This window comes from Pipistrellus kuhlii, unplaced genomic scaffold (assembly GCF_014108245.1).
Source record: "Pipistrellus kuhlii isolate mPipKuh1 unplaced genomic scaffold, mPipKuh1.p scaffold_m20_p_11, whole genome shotgun sequence".
NCBI classification, from domain to species: Eukaryota; Metazoa; Chordata; class Mammalia; order Chiroptera; family Vespertilionidae; genus Pipistrellus; species Pipistrellus kuhlii.
Window position 1 is genome coordinate 11,595,631 of NW_023425416.1, and position 15,081 is coordinate 11,610,711.

The 15,081-nt window shown below is 49.8% G+C and overlaps 1 protein-coding gene across 10 annotated transcripts in view; it reads right to left on the bottom strand.

The window, feature by feature from the left end:
• Positions 1–15,081, bottom strand: part of FLNB (filamin B) — a 136,272-nt gene that overhangs the window by 28,413 nt on the left and 92,778 nt on the right. For 4 of the 10 annotated variants that reach the window (XM_036430714.2, XM_036430716.2, XM_045579009.1 and 1 more), the window contains exons 21-31: positions 14,184–14,781; positions 13,608–13,781; positions 12,646–12,808; positions 11,850–12,010; positions 9,456–9,623; positions 8,469–8,561; positions 7,291–7,414; positions 6,214–6,370; positions 5,008–5,197; positions 3,030–3,277; positions 460–531 (exon numbers count right to left, since the gene is read on the bottom strand). In XM_036430714.2, coding sequence (XP_036286607.1) covers positions 460–531; positions 3,030–3,277; positions 5,008–5,197; positions 6,214–6,370; positions 7,291–7,414; positions 8,469–8,561; positions 9,456–9,623; positions 11,850–12,010; positions 12,646–12,808; positions 13,608–13,781; positions 14,184–14,781 — 2,148 coding nt within the window. The remainder of the gene's footprint in view (positions 1–459; positions 532–3,029; positions 3,278–5,007; positions 5,198–6,213; positions 6,371–7,290; positions 7,415–8,468; positions 8,562–9,455; positions 9,624–11,849; positions 12,011–12,645; positions 12,809–13,607; positions 13,782–14,183; positions 14,782–15,081) is intronic. The other 6 variants (XM_036430718.2, XM_036430719.2, XM_036430715.2 and 3 more) reach the window with 5 other exon arrangements.

The window sequence follows — 15,081 nt, forward strand, 5'->3', positions numbered from 1 at the left end:
TGAGACAGTGAGAGACAGAATGTCCGTGAGTCCCAAGAGGCTCCACCGGGAAAGGTTTAGTGCCGTGGCCTGGAAAAGAAGGTGTGTTTTAAGTGGCAGAAAGGAGCAGCAGTTGGCTTTCCCTCCGAACAGAAACCAAATGTGCAAGTGGCGGCTCTGAGAGTCAGCAGGAGGGCTGAAGACAGCTGTCCATCCTTCTCTTTAAACAGAGACACACTGCACCGAGCGTGATCAGACGTGACGGTGGGCGATTCGTGGAGGAGCGCAGACGATGACATGGTGGGTCTCACGGCAGAGAAAGCAGGGTTCATTGTGATGGACTGATCAGTGGGGGACAAACCAGTGACCAGGACACCCAGAGGGCTTAAGCAATCCCCAGAAGCAGGCTGTAGCTTTTCTGAAATGAATGCCGAGTAAACACAGAAATGCAAAAAAAAGGAAAAATAAAAAAAAGTGTACCCAGGGCCTGAATCCAGGGGAACATGCATTTACCGGTGCCTCCTCCACGGCCGTGACTTCCCCATCTGTGGCCTGGTTGGTGGCAAATGGAGATTAGTAGGGAATCTCATGGGCGGGACGTTGCTGCTCAGTAGGCTCTGCACCCTGAGGACCGCTTCCTCCCCACCTGCTCATCGTGCACAGCAGAAAGCCTCTCGCTCTACCTCCTTCCTACCCTTGTGGGGAGCAAGCTGACATCTTTTCTTCGAACGTCAGATCCACCTGCCCTTTGAACCCACGGCCCCATTCCTAGGAAGCAGATCTATAGAATACTAGCAGGAAAGTCTATAGGTAAGTGCAAGGGGTTTTTCCAGAGCTGCTTGCAGTCATGAAAACCTGAAGCAACCTACATGCCCATCTGTAAGGGAGACGGCTAAGTAAATGGTGCGCGTCTGTCCATTCTGGAGAGGCGGCCCAGTCCGGGAAATGAATATGGAAGGGTCTTCCCGATGAGGGAAGGAAGCAAGTTGCAAAGCAATGTGCGTGGTGTGATCCTGGCACAAAAAACGGTGGGAAACGCTACCACTCATTGCCTCTGCAGCATGAAACTGGGCAAGTGGTTTCCTGTTACCTTGGTGTCTACAGTAGTTCCTATTTTAAAAATCTTTATAAATTAATTTTTTAAAAACCAGACTTCATGTCCCTGATCCAACCGACCACATTGACAGAGGGTTCCCTCTCCTGCCAAATCGAACAAGTATCGGAAGGCCTGCCTATGCAGGAAGGCCCACGGACCCCTGCTCACGCCTTTTCGTGTGCTTTGTCATATGCTGGAAGGGAGTTTCCCTTACGAAGGCAGCTTTGTGAGCGTCAACATTTGTAACAGCCCCATCCCCTGCTTCTAGGGGCCTCTCAGACTGGGGACATGCAGAGACACTCGGCCAGGGAGGAAGATCTTTCCATGGCTACGTGATGGCCTCTGAGTCAGGACTTCTCAACAGTGATGAGCAGATAAGCTGTTAGACCGGTGACTTCCTGAGCACGTCTTCTGCATGATATACAGAATTGAACCAGCCCACCCCGTCTCCCTGAGACATTTGCTGCAAAGGCAGGACTGGGTGTTCACGGCCTTTTGGCCCTAAGACTGCAGAGGGAAGGCATGGAATCTACCCATAAGGAACCAATGAAAAGAAAGTCTGCCTGTAGGTGAGGCTGGAGAAAGCGCGGAGGGGAGATGGAAGACGTAAGCCTGGTCCTGTGGGGTGATGCGCCCTTCAGCCGTCAGCTGTGGCTCGGGGCAGTGTGTCCACACAAAGCGTCCTTCGTGCAACCCAGGGTTAAGGGGACATTGATTCCTACCGAGTTTGGTGGCTCCCACTTCAGGTCTCTGACTTGTCTGCACAATGACCCTGCCCAATGCGAGCCGACCAGACAAAACCCCCGAGATGGGACCTTCTCTGGGATGAGGACGCCAAGCTCCCAGCCGCGCTTCCTCCAGCCCCGAAGGAGAAAAGCACTCCCAACTGGGCAGCGTCACAAGCTGACAAGTGTTTGTATCCCTGAGGCGTGCAAGAGCCTCCAGACCTCTGGCACACTCACAGATAAACAAACGCGACGGGAGGCAAAGAGCTACAGCACGCAGCACGGTGTTGGCAGACAGACTCGGACTTCTGTGTGAATGGCGTCTTCCGGCCCTTCTCTGTGGCCGCATAAAGTGTAATCCTGAGAAGGGCCTCTGAAGGCTGGGCAGGGGGCCAGGTCACCGAGGCCTATGAACTCTGCAGCCAAGGGTGGCTGTCACCAGGGCCTCGAAGGACATGGGCTGAGGGGCCGCACAGCGCTCGGCAGCTGTCCAGAGCGGCACTCTGGGCTCCGTGGACTAGAGTCTGACCCCTTCCCCTACAGCTCGTTCGTGAAAGGGCCAACAATGCTTGCATTGAGGGTTAACTGAGTGAATGCTGCTAAGGTTTCTAACCACTTTCCTGGTTGAAGAACCCTAATAATCAGAGAAAGATCTAAAAGTCACTCGGATTGGAAATTAAAGAGCCGCGTCCTTCTTTGGCCTAGAAGTGTGCATAATGGTTTCTTTCTTCCAGATGTTCCTAGTTTTAAAAGACAAGCTATTTCCCTTCACGTGCAAAGTCTGAATCTCTCCAAGCACAACTGGAGGTACTCTGAATCACGGGTTACCGAAGTCAAGTCTCTCTCTTCCAGACCACGGTGGTCAGAAAGCAGGAAGGGGAAGGACAGCAGAACAAAAAAGAATAATGTTTCCCTTACAAGTGTTTTTTGTTTGTTTGTTTGTTTTTTTGTCAGTTTATCTTTCTGAACTGTGCTTAGGCCAGGGCACTGCCGAAGACCCTTAGCATGATGGGTAATAGATTAGCATGATGGGTAACATTCCCTAAAAACTCTCAGAGCCAAAGGCTCTCTGGGATCCTAGAGTGTCCCTAAAAGGTCATGGCTGCCTAAGAAAAAAAATTTTCAAGAAAAAAGAAATGTGGGAGGGGATGTGCTAGCCAGGGTTTAACAAATGGCAGCTATTACTGTTCCTGCCGGTAACAGATGCTGCAGAGAAGGGGTTTGCTTACCATGACAGTGAAGGGGCTGTTGGGGATATCAACGCCACCAAAGCGCACGTAGATGACGTAGGTGCCCGGCTTGGCAGCCGTGTAGAAAATGTCATAGGTGCCGTCCTCATTTTCGATAACGTCGGCCTCAGCCTCGGTGCCGTCCGGGGTCAGAACCGTGCAGGTCACTTTCCCCTTCCCGGCAGTCTTGGCGTCAACCACAAAGCCCACCTCCTCGCCGGTTTTCACAATGGAGGCGATTCCAGGACCTGGAGAAAAGTTCCGGAGGAGAGAAGCTTCAGCTGTGGGCAGTTCCCCTGGAGACCTAAACACAAGCCACACGCTCTCGTGTTGTCTGCGTCTATAAACGTTAGACCTTCAACTGCCACCACATACAGGGATGTCCCAGGAATCACCTGGGGAAGGTACTGCTCAAGGGAGCATTTCACCGTTGTTTATTAAATGAGGAGGATCTCAGGCTCTGGGTGTCAACCAAACGTTGGATCTGGTCTGCTGGCATTCAAGGGTAGGGGGATGAAAGTCAGCGCTCATTAGCAAACACATACCGGGCATTTTCTTAAGGGCCAAGTGCACACAAAGGTGAGCTAAGCACCGTTGAGATGCTCCTAATATAACAGAGCAGTGGGATGCAGGCCGGGCACCAAGAATTACAGCTCAGCCTGCTGTGGAAGTCCTGAGGGGGAACTAAATTACAGAAAAAAAATGCTCAGTTGTTCTCCAGAGAGGTGTCCTGTGAAAGTCCTATCCCAGGGTTGCCACATTGACAGAGGGCTTCCTGAGAAAAGGGGAAATGGCTGCATTCTGAAGGGTGGGTGCTTCTGGCTAGGGAAGACTTTCAACCTCGGTCCCGAAACAATGACCAGTCTCCCTTTCTCTTTGTAGATCCCTTTACACAGGATCCACACAACATCAGGGAGTGCAGAAAAGTGTAAATTAAAAGCACATTGGCAAAAAAAAAAGGGGGGGGGAGGGGGTCAAAGTGGGCAGAAACAATAGGGATTAAGAACAGGTTGTTCAGACCTGAGTAGAAGCCAGACTTTGCAATCCCCTGCATGACAGACCAGGGGTGTGGCCTGTGTCTGCTCAAGATTCCGCCTGAGCTAAGGAAGGGAAAGCGAGGAGGAAGTCACCTCCCAGTATTACATGCCCTCAGGTCAACAACAACAATCCAGACCTAGCGTGTGGCAGACTGGCCACTATTTCACACTTCCTCAAATGTTGCCAGGGGTGAGCCAAAGAAGGGCGAAGGCGAGCCATTTACAAGCTTGCCCTGAAAGCCAAAAGGTTTTCTCCGTTCAAAACAAGACAGACAGGAGAGAAATAGAACACATCGAGGGGGACCTATGTTTAGTTTTATTGAAAGAGAAGCAAATCTGTTTCCTTTCAGACATGGGGAATTCATGCTTTGACATCTGCTTGAAGCGGCATCAGAGAGGTAAGAGCTGTTCTTAGAAACTGAAGGACCCACAGAGTCCCAACAGTTGTCTCTTAGACGTGGAAAGGCCTGTGGTGCTCACATATTCCTGGAGCACTCCCGAGAGACTTAGACATCAGTCCCAAGTGTGGAGGGAAAAACCTCGATGCGTGAACGCGTTTCTCACAGTGGCCTGAGGTGACCCTGAATAATTAAACAGCCCAGGAGAGGCATCCATCTGCCGCTTTTCCTGGGAGCAGCATCACAGCTGACGTCTCAACAAATGCACCCGCTTCGAAAACAATCCAATAATGACAGCTTCCGTGTGCCTGGCACCGTGCAAAGCATTTTTCATGCCTGACCTCATCCAATCCTTGCAATAGCCCTGGGAAACAGTTTCTGATCCTTAGAAGAGGTTCTTGAATTTAAATGTTGTAAAAAAAAGATCTTCAATTTAAGTCTGACCGAAGCTCAGCATGGTTGAGCATCAGGCCTTGATCACACAGCTCTTACGTGGCAGAGAAGGGATAGGCCCAGGCTTTCCGATCCTTGGCCTGCACTCACCTGTGGCCAGACACTTGCTGGCATCGCCAGTCTGTGTGGCCCGGATGCGGTAGGGAGACAACGGGATGTCATCCCCCCCGTAGGTGACCCCGATCATATAGCGGCCGGTCTTGTCTGGGATGTAGGTGACCGCGTAGGTGCCATCTTTATTGTCATGGACATTGGCTCTTTTGGGTTTTCCCTCTTGGTCCTGCAGAGCACAGAGAAATGCTACTTAGGATATGGTCCTCAAGATGTAGAGACAATTCATGGGAAAACCTTGACACATTTTACTCATTAATTGGTGCCTCCGGGGGAGGAGACAGAATTACTGGCTTCACACAATTTGATTGGTAGGAAGTGGGGGAGGCCACAGATCCCTTTAACACGATGGACACAATCAATTTTTAGTAATTTTTCTGTCAAGTGAACAAATAGTGTTTTATCCCCCAATCCATTGGTGCATGCCCCAAAGGGGCAGAGGACCGGCTTGCACATCACCACGCTCACTCCCTTGTCTCCTCGGTAACAGGACCCTAATCCTCAGCTAGGTGCACTGCTCCCAGAATAGAACACTCCACTTCCCAGCATCCTTTGTCACTAGGTCTGGCCACCCGACTTGACAGATTTCTGGCGAATGAGAAGTCTTGTGAGGGAGGATGAAGGGCTCTTTGGGAGAGCTGATTGATGGGAAGACTATTTCTCCCGTCTGTCTTCCTCCTTTAGCCTGCCATGTGGATCAATAACCAGGGCACTGGGGCCTTGTGGTCCATGAGGAGACCTGAAGGACAGATGCCACAGGCGAGGACAGAGAAGCAGAGATGGGCCTCCTTCACTGATGAGCCACAGCACCCAGGTGCCTTGCCCCTGGCTTCTTTAACAGGAGAGAATAATTACATGTGTTTAAGCCACTCTTATTTTGGAGCTCGTGATACACAGCAGAACTTAGTCCTAACTAATCCAATGAGTAACTTAACATTTTAACATAAAAACATAGGACTAGCTATGATAGCAAATACATAAGATTCACCCAAAGGTGGTGCTTGGGGCCCTCAGACCTCTCAGACAGGCAGGCACGTCCTCATGCACATTCACGGACTCTCTGGTGGGAATAATCTGTCAGACAGTGGTACCATGCCAGAAGCTGGTTATTAACATCCTGGTTCTTACCTCTGGCCAGAAAATTAGGCTTTATGAGTCTGACTCCAGAAAATAACGCAAAGTTACCGTTATTTGAACAGCAAGCAGGCCTTCCCCGGCATCTCTGGCATCGATCGCAAACTCCACCGGAAGACTGGCGGGCACACCATAGGAGCTGAGGCCGGGGCCACTGGCAGTCACTTTGCTGGCATCGTATGTGGGAAGGACCTTGACCTTAAAGGGACTTGACAGACACACAACCCTCGGTCAGTATGGATACACAGCAACCCTGCTCCAGCTGACCTCTCTCACACAAAGAAACTGGGACTGCAAAGAGGATTTCTACAGCAGATAAAAATGGTGAGTTTAGTCAATGTCTTAAGTCCAGCAGAAATTTACAGTTATGAGGCAGTAACCATCATACAACAGACCAGCTTTCCCTGGCTGCAATCCAGGGGATATAGACTTAATTTCAAAATTAGTTTGGGAAACATGGGGTTAAACATATTTAACCTACTTTTATTATGCTAAAACAATGGTCAATAGAAAGAGAACACTGAAGTTTTAATGTTTTACCGCCTCTTATTTTCTATTTTTGTATGCTTTAGCTGGTATGCTATTAGTAAATACATAAACATAATTTATAAATCATATTTCTATGTAGCTAGCCATACATACATATCTTTATGTAAAATATGTATGTTGGGGTATGGACAAAGCTTTTAAACCTTAAATATGATTTTTAAAAATCTTTGAAGGCTGTTGTGGGAGGTAAAGAGCTTATGCAATATTTTCTGTATTAATATGAATGAGGAATAAGATTTCTATCCAACCCTTTGTGGATAGAAAAGTAAAAAAGTAGAAGTCTTTGCCTGAACCAGAAAACTACTTGCAGGGTCAGAAGAAAAAAAGACTGCTAAATTAATGCATCTTCACCCCAAATTCCCAACTCCTTAATTCCAGCTGGTCTTTAAGTTAATAATGGCAGAAAGGGGTAGGAGGGGAAGCTAGGGGCAGGAGCCACAAAGGTTCTCAGTAGGACTTGTAGGTCAGATAGATGGATGGATGGATGGATGGATGGGCCACCAGAGCAATGCTGGGGATCCCTGTGGAGGGGTGGGTTTGAGTCTGGTTTGGACCCTTCCCTCAGTGTCAAGAGCTTACCTACGAGGGATCTCTTCATCAGCATATTTCACAGAGACCATGTACGGCCCTTCTTGGGATGGGGTATAGGTCACCGTGTGTGTGCCATCCCCATTGTCCACCACATTTACCGGCTCCACCAGGCCTGAGGGCAGAGATGAGAGGTCTGAGGAGCTGCCTCCCCTGCCCTACACTCCACCCTGGGCCGAGTTCAAAAAGGATCACATTCATCCCCAAGAGCTATTGGTTTCCACTGATGAATAACATAAATGCAAGCGACCACAACCAGAGGCTTAGGAAATCACAGGAGACAGGATCCTCAATTCACGGCTGCAGAATGACTCCAGGAGACACCGTCAGCTTGTTATTGGCTCAAGTACTGCAGCCAGCCCTGGAGTATACTTTAGGAGACTGCCTGCACTTGTTCCGGAGGGCGTATGGCGAAGGTGCATGTTGCAGACATGTTATGACATCCTTTCAAGCTGGTTAAGCATGCTTAAGACATGGCAAACTTTACTCTACAGCTGGAAAAGGGCCAAAGAGTCCAGAACTCGGAACAGCAAAAATTAACCAATGGGTTGGCCAGTCAAGACTTGTGGCCATGCTGAAACCAGTTTGGCTCAGTGGATAGAGTGTCAGCTTGCAGACTGAAGGGTCCTGGGTTCAATTCCAGCATGTACCTTGGTTGCAGGTACAGCCCCAGTAGAAGGTGTGCAGGAGGCAGCTGATGGATGTTTCTAACTCTTTATCCCTCTCTCTCTTTCTCTCTGTAAAAACTCAATAAAATATATTAAAAAAAAAAAAAAAAAAAAAAAAAAGAAGAAGAAGAAGAAGACGACAACGACGACGACTTGTGGCCACTTTGGCAAAGACCAAAGGGGCAGCACATTGGGTGTAAGTGCAGGGCAGGGGAGGTGCCCTTCTCATGGGGTGAGGGAGCCATCAATGTGATGCATGCAGGAGACAGTTGGAGGTTATGTTAAAGCATAATCAAGGCATGCATTGGGCCGGTAGATTCTAGATCCTGGTTCTAAACACAAGCCTCAGCGATGGGTCAACTGCAGGGTAGGTTAACCAAAGCGTAGCATGCACATTAAGCAAAGCAGAGGAGGCACATGCAAGGCAATTTCAAGGGTGATGCCAGCAAGAGGCATTCCGATTGCATCAATTAGAGTAGCAGCCAATAGGAAAATGCAAACCTGTTTCCATAAAGTCACCCTCCGGCTCCCCTTTAAAGAACTCTGAAATGGCTTTCAAGGGGCTGTGCCATGACTGGGAATCTGTCTCATCAGCTAAAATTAAGAGGCTGTTACTTAAGAATCCTCCATACCAGAGGTACATATATCTAAGCTCCCCCCTCCTCCCCACTCCCTCTCTCACGCACACGCACGGGCACACACAGAGGCTCAGAAACTCTGTACAATCAAGTTCTAGCCCCAGGACCTCATTTCCCCAAACCACTCCTACCATGAGCTTTAAAGGGCGTAACCTCCTCCTGAACTAACTCCTTCAAGGAGAAAGCTCCTCTTCAGAAAAGGTGCCTCCTCAGGGACAAATCCAGATAATTTAAGGAATTTAAGGTAACTTAAGTGCTTTGTCCCAAAATGGCCTGCTTATCTTACCAAACCCCAATTCCAGGGTGCCAAAAAGGCGGGCCAAACTGTTAACAAAGCCCATCCCCCAAAGAGAACCCCTCTCTCCAAGGGGTTGGGACAGTGGCAAAGCCAGGTGGCAAGTGGGCCGAGTATCTGCCATGTCCAGAAATGTGGAGGCAAGTTCCATGTGAGTGTGAAGGCATTTCAAACAGAGGTATCACCTCTGAGCCAAACCCAGACTAACCAGACTAACCCCTGTCACCTCACAAACACCGAGATACAAAATGAAGCAGCTGCACAATTATTACACAGGGGAGAGCCCGACACCACCTGCTCCATCTCCCTACTCTAAAGAACTGAACCTGGGTTGTGGTTCCATCCCTGGTAGGGGACGTGCAGGAGGCAGCCGATTGATGTGTCTCTCAATGATGTTTCTCTTTTTCTCTCTCTCCCCCCCTCTCCCTTTCCCTGTCTCTAAAAATCAATTTTAAAAAATTTAAAACACTAAGTTCATGACCAAACTCAAAAACTAAGTGGCCGCTTCCCCCGGGGCAAGCTGAAGGTCAGCAGGAAGGCAGGATGCATACTCACCGCGTGGGCCCAGGACCCTCACTTCCAGCGGAGCCAGGCCAGCCTTGCTGCTGTCCACCGTAAAGGACTGGGGGATTCGGGCTCGGACCCCCGAGCCCAACCCGGGGCCAGCAATCTTGACCTTGCTGGGGTCCACGACATCCTTCACAGGAACCCTGAAGGGGCTGCCTGGAAAAGAGGCCATTGGATTCTGAGCTCCATTGGAAGCTGTCTGAACTTCACTCGAGAGCAACCAAGAACCAACAGGGCAACGTTAAGTTCAAGGTGACAAATATCAAGCAATATGTGTCACTCCCCTGATCCATATCCCAGGCAGACATCACCAATCAATCGCGGCAGACTTCCTTGCTGCTGCACTCATCCCAGGCGACCAAGTGACCCAAGCAGCCACACAAACAGACCACCAGAGGAAACCAATATGCCATTGCGGCTAACACAGGATACCTGGTTTAAAATAACCCCACTATGGGTTTGTACCAGGCCAGGGAAAACTGGGTCAATGTTTAACCAACTAAAATTCCCATGAAAGCAAATCAGAAGCCAACAGGTTGCTGAACATTTCACAGCAGCCCCTCCCGAGCTACCTTAGCGATGAAGCCTGACACTAAGACAAACAACCAACGCTCCACCATGACTCCGCCTGGGAAAAATCTGGGGTCTTAGAAGCAACTGGCATTTGGCTCTGGGAAGCAACAGAGAGAAGGGAACATTGAGGATGGGTCTTTTTCTGTTGTTACACAGATGGCCACTTGCTTCAAGCTCAGGGATCCGCCACAGGGCCAAACTCTCACCCTCTCCTGCAAGGGGAATTTCAAAGCTGAGGGTCCTCTAGACTTTTCCCAATAAAGTCAAAATAGCTTTGTGGCATTCACAGCCAGGAGATGCTTTTCTCCACTGCTGCCTGCCTGCCTGGCTGGAGCCACCAGGTCATGCCTGGCCACATTCTCTGAGCCACTGTCCTATCCCATGAACTGCAGAGCTGGTAAAACTCCAAAAGGCACCCATGGCTCTGTATGCTGTCACTGAGCCCTGCTCTTTCTTCCTAGCAGTTAAACCGTGGGTTTTAGTGCCATAAACAATAGATAAGAAGTTTCCAGAGGCCAGGAGCTTTGTCTGTCTGGTCCACGGCTGAATTCCCCTTGATACGTGATTACAGGAATTTAAAATGTATATTGCAACAGCTACAAGGTCAAGTTTGAGGAGAAATATTGCCTTAAATAAATTAATGCTTAAATGAACACCTGAGAATTACGTTGAGCAGAACATCAGTGCTTTCTGATCAATGTGAGAGAGAGAGAAAAAGTGACTGTGAGTGTGTGTGCAGTTGTATACGACAAGGGGAAAGAGCAGGCAGGGTCAGGAATGTGTGTGTGTGGTCCCGGGACACTCCAGCTTCCGGGGAGCCAATCCAGAAACCTGAAAATAGGACCCTCAGCCTGCCCCTTCCCCTAGGTCTCACCCTGGGCTCATGGCCTGCAGGGTAAGAACAACTTGGACCCACCCCAGGCCCCTCCTGCTCTGGGCTCTCGGGTGGGGCTCTGCCCTCTTCCTCACCACTCTTGAGACAAGGCATAAGCTGACGCAGAAGCCTCCCTCGAGTCCTTGAACTTGCATCCATACCACACCCACACATCTCAATGTGTGTTGGATGGCAAATGTTTCATCAAAACAGAACTAGGAGCTATGAAAACTCCTCCCACTGGAACATGAAAGTTGGAGGGCCCTTACTAACTTAAGTCATATATTTCTTTACCGTCTGAATCATTTACAGCAGTGGTTCTCTACTAGGGGTCATTCTGTCCCCCACTGGACATATAACAATATCTGGAGACACCTTTGGTTGCCAAAAAATGGGCCACTAAATACCCTACAATGGACAGAATAGCCCCCACAACGAAGAATTATCCTGCCCAAACTATCAACAGTTCTGAGGATGACAAACCCTGTTTTTCAGTAAATGAATATAGTATATCATTCCACAGAAAAGAAATTAAAGAATCTGAGTTGTGTGTCTCTATCAGCTACCAGAACTGTCGATTGGAAAATAGAAAACAAGATGCATGTACTGGTATAAGAGGAATAAGAACCAACCACAAAATAAGGTGGAAATTTTCAACTTTGCAAATAAACAGCTTTCCTTCAAATTGAGAACGAGGTTCTCTAACACATGAAGACAACTGTCAGTCAAAACTCCAAGCCAACAAACACTCTTTCATCACGGTTCTGTTCTACTGGGAGTGGGGACATTCTTGGAGATGTAGCCCTAGGGAGAACTCTCCCTTTGCAGTGACTGCAAATGCCAGCTATCTTTTTTATTCAGGGAGATATGCAAAATCAAACCAGCTTTCATGCAACATCAACTGTTCTTGGGTTCCTTTCTGAGGGAGAACTTACCAGGAATGTGATCTCCTCCGTACGTGATATTGACGTCATAATCCCCGGGAGCAAAGGGGACGTACTCGGCGCTGCAGCTGCCATCTTTGTTGTCTCTGCAGTTTATCTTTGACTCTGATGGTCCCTCAACAGTGATGCCAAGCCCACCAATTCCTGCCCCTCTGGGAAATGTGGAAAAGAAAGCAAAGTAGCACTGGTGATTCATGCCAGTCTCCTTATTGACAAAATCCATTTAAAATCCCTCCGTAAATTTCCCATTTGGCCAACTCAACTCAGCTACTACGACACTCCTCACACAGGGAATTTCTCAACGATGTAGTATAAAAGTAAAGACTGCTTTGAACCCTCCTTTCCAATTCTTATCCTTTTATTTTTCTTATCTAATTGCACTGGCTGCAACTGCACATACAATTCAGGTATGTGCCTGTGACTGATCCCAATAGGAATTCTTCTAATATTTCACCTAGATATGAGATTGGCTATGTATTTCAGCACTGTCAAGTTAACGAGTTTCCATCTAGTCCTGAATTGCTCAGTAGTTTTATGACTGTTATTATCAGTGCTTTATGGTACCTTTTTGATATACACTTGATCTTTCTCTGTAACTACGTCTCTACAGAACAAAATGTCTCCTGTATCATAAAAAAAAAAAAAAAAGAAGAGAAAAAAAGCCTCTCAAATGTTGGGAGACTTTACACATATGCAGGCAACACCCATAAAACTTCTTTAAAAGAGTTAAGCTACTTGGAGCTCCTCCTTTGATGGAATCAGCACACACACCCCAGGCCCTGCTCACCGGGTCACCACGGTGAAGACGTTGGGTTTGTTGGTGAAGGCCTCTTTCAGCCCAGGACCTTGGGCTTGAACCCGGGACGGCTGGCAGCCTTCGGTCACAGCCACTTTGAAGGGACTGTTCGGGATGGGCACATCATCGTATGTCACCTCCACCACATGGAGACCTGTGCAAAACAACAAAAACAAATCGTACAGGAGTTGCCCAATTGCGGGAAATGACACTCCACTCCAGGGTTTTATTTCACATTCATCTCTGCATGCTTTACCATGTTGTTTGAAACAGGAATACCGGTAAAATCTGATTTTTAAAAAATACAAATTGTCTAAGTATGCTTTCTGTTCACTTGGCATTCACATACCCACCCCCATCCCATCCCTCACCACACACACACACACACACACACACACACACACAGTCTCTCCTGCAAACAAATGTCACTAAGTCTACACTGAAGTCAGTCATTTTAAACATACTACCCCTGCTTTGGGAAAACTTCATCCAGACATTAACCAAAAGACAAAGAAAAAAATCCATAAAACAGAATATACATGCATCTATAAAAAGAGATTAAAATATCTATACCAGAATATTTATAGAGATCATATATCCAGGTAATGAGACTATATGGTACTTTGGTGTTTTTCTTCATGCTTTTATCATTTATTAAAATGGTTTATAATTCTTAATATTCAGGAAAGAAATCAATGTGCTAAAAAAATTACACAAATGATCAACATCCATGACATCATCCCATTACTGCTCCGATGAGGCTCAGGCTAGACCCAGCCCAACCATCACACAGCAGGGCCAGTACGCCAGGCCCTGAGTGGGCGGCTCTACGGGGAGGTGGGCTACAATGGTCCCCATCACTTTGCAAGGGCCTCTGCTGAGCACACGGGGCAGACATCACCACCGGGAGGAAAGGGCCAAGCACGGTTTTGAACAACGAAAAGTCTACTCACCTCTCTCGAAGGGCGTGTACTCCACCTGGTAGGTGCCGTCGGCATTGTCCGTGACGAAGCACTCGGTGGAGGCCCCCGAGGGGTTGGCGATGTGGGCCTTGACGTGGCTGCCGCCCACCTTCGTCAGGGGCCGGGAGTCGACCGTGAAGTCGGTGGTGGCTTCACGGAACACGTCTGCGGAGCAATCACACAGGTCAGAACGCCACCAGCATCTCAGAGCCAGGAGCAGCCCACAGACAAGGCTCTTAGCCCTTAAGACACAGTGAAGGGACCGCAGACAAGGGGTCCGACGCTCGAGGTCAGGAAGCTAACGTGCACCCACCACATACACCAGAGAGGAGCCCGCCCCTCCTAGGGCAGCCTCAGCCGAGTGACAACACAACCACTGTACACACAGTGTGAGCTATTCTGTGTGTGTTTGTGGGCCTGGATGCTAGGCCTCCAGTTCTGCCTCCGAGGTCCGGAAGGTGGGGGGGCCCGGAAGGTGGGGAGGCAAAGGCTGGTGGGGGGGCGGGGGGTAAGGGGGAGAGAGGGGCGGCAGTGCACAGCCTCCCCCTTTCTGTTGAGGGGACCCACCTTTTCCTTCTATTCCCGGCCCGAAGGCTTTGACCCTGCTGGTGTCCACGGCGGGCTCCACCTTGATGCGGGCGGGGAAGTGGGGCACGAGCTCCCCGCCGTACTTCATGGTCAGGGTGTACATGCCGGCAGTCAGGGGCACGTAGGTCACCGCGTAGGTGCCGTCCTTGTTGTTCTCGATGCGGACCTCGGCCTTCGCCCCCGCGTCCGAGACAGCCTCCAGGCCCAGCGCCCCGGGCCCGGCCTCCGAGCAGTCCACGCTGAGCAGCCCGGCCTCGCCCACCTTCCCGCGCTCCAGCCCGGGCCCCGACGCCGTGACCTTGGAGGGGTCGAACGGCATCTCGATGTCGGCCTTGAAGGGAGAGCCGGGGATGTGGACCTCCTCGAAGAGGATGTTGACGAAGTACTCCCCGGGCTTCGTGGGAAGGTAGGAGACGGAGCAGGTCCCGTCGCCGTTGTCGGAGCACTCGATCTTCGCCTCGCACGGCCCCTCCACGGTGAGGCCCAAGCCGCCGGTCCCCGCTCCTTTGGTGTCGATGGTGAACTTGGCGGGCTTGCCCACCAGACCCCCCTGCAGGCCGGGCCCATGGGCCTTCACCTGCGGGAAGAAGGAGTAAAAAGTCAAACTCTGCCTGACACCCGTGTGCTGCCCAGGCAGTGCTTGCTCTCACCACCCACGCCCTTAAGCAGCACCGAACTGCCCCTTCGTGAGGTGGCCTTTTCCCTGGGGCCCAGGCTGTGACACTCTCGCTCACACCACTGAGCCAGAGCTGCAAAAGGCCCAGGGGGACGTGGCCATCAATGAATCAACGCTGAGAGGCCCAGCAGAAAGGGGCAGGCCTCTGAAGCCATAGCACATGTCCTCTCTCCTGCCATGCCCACCTTCCAGCCCCCCACC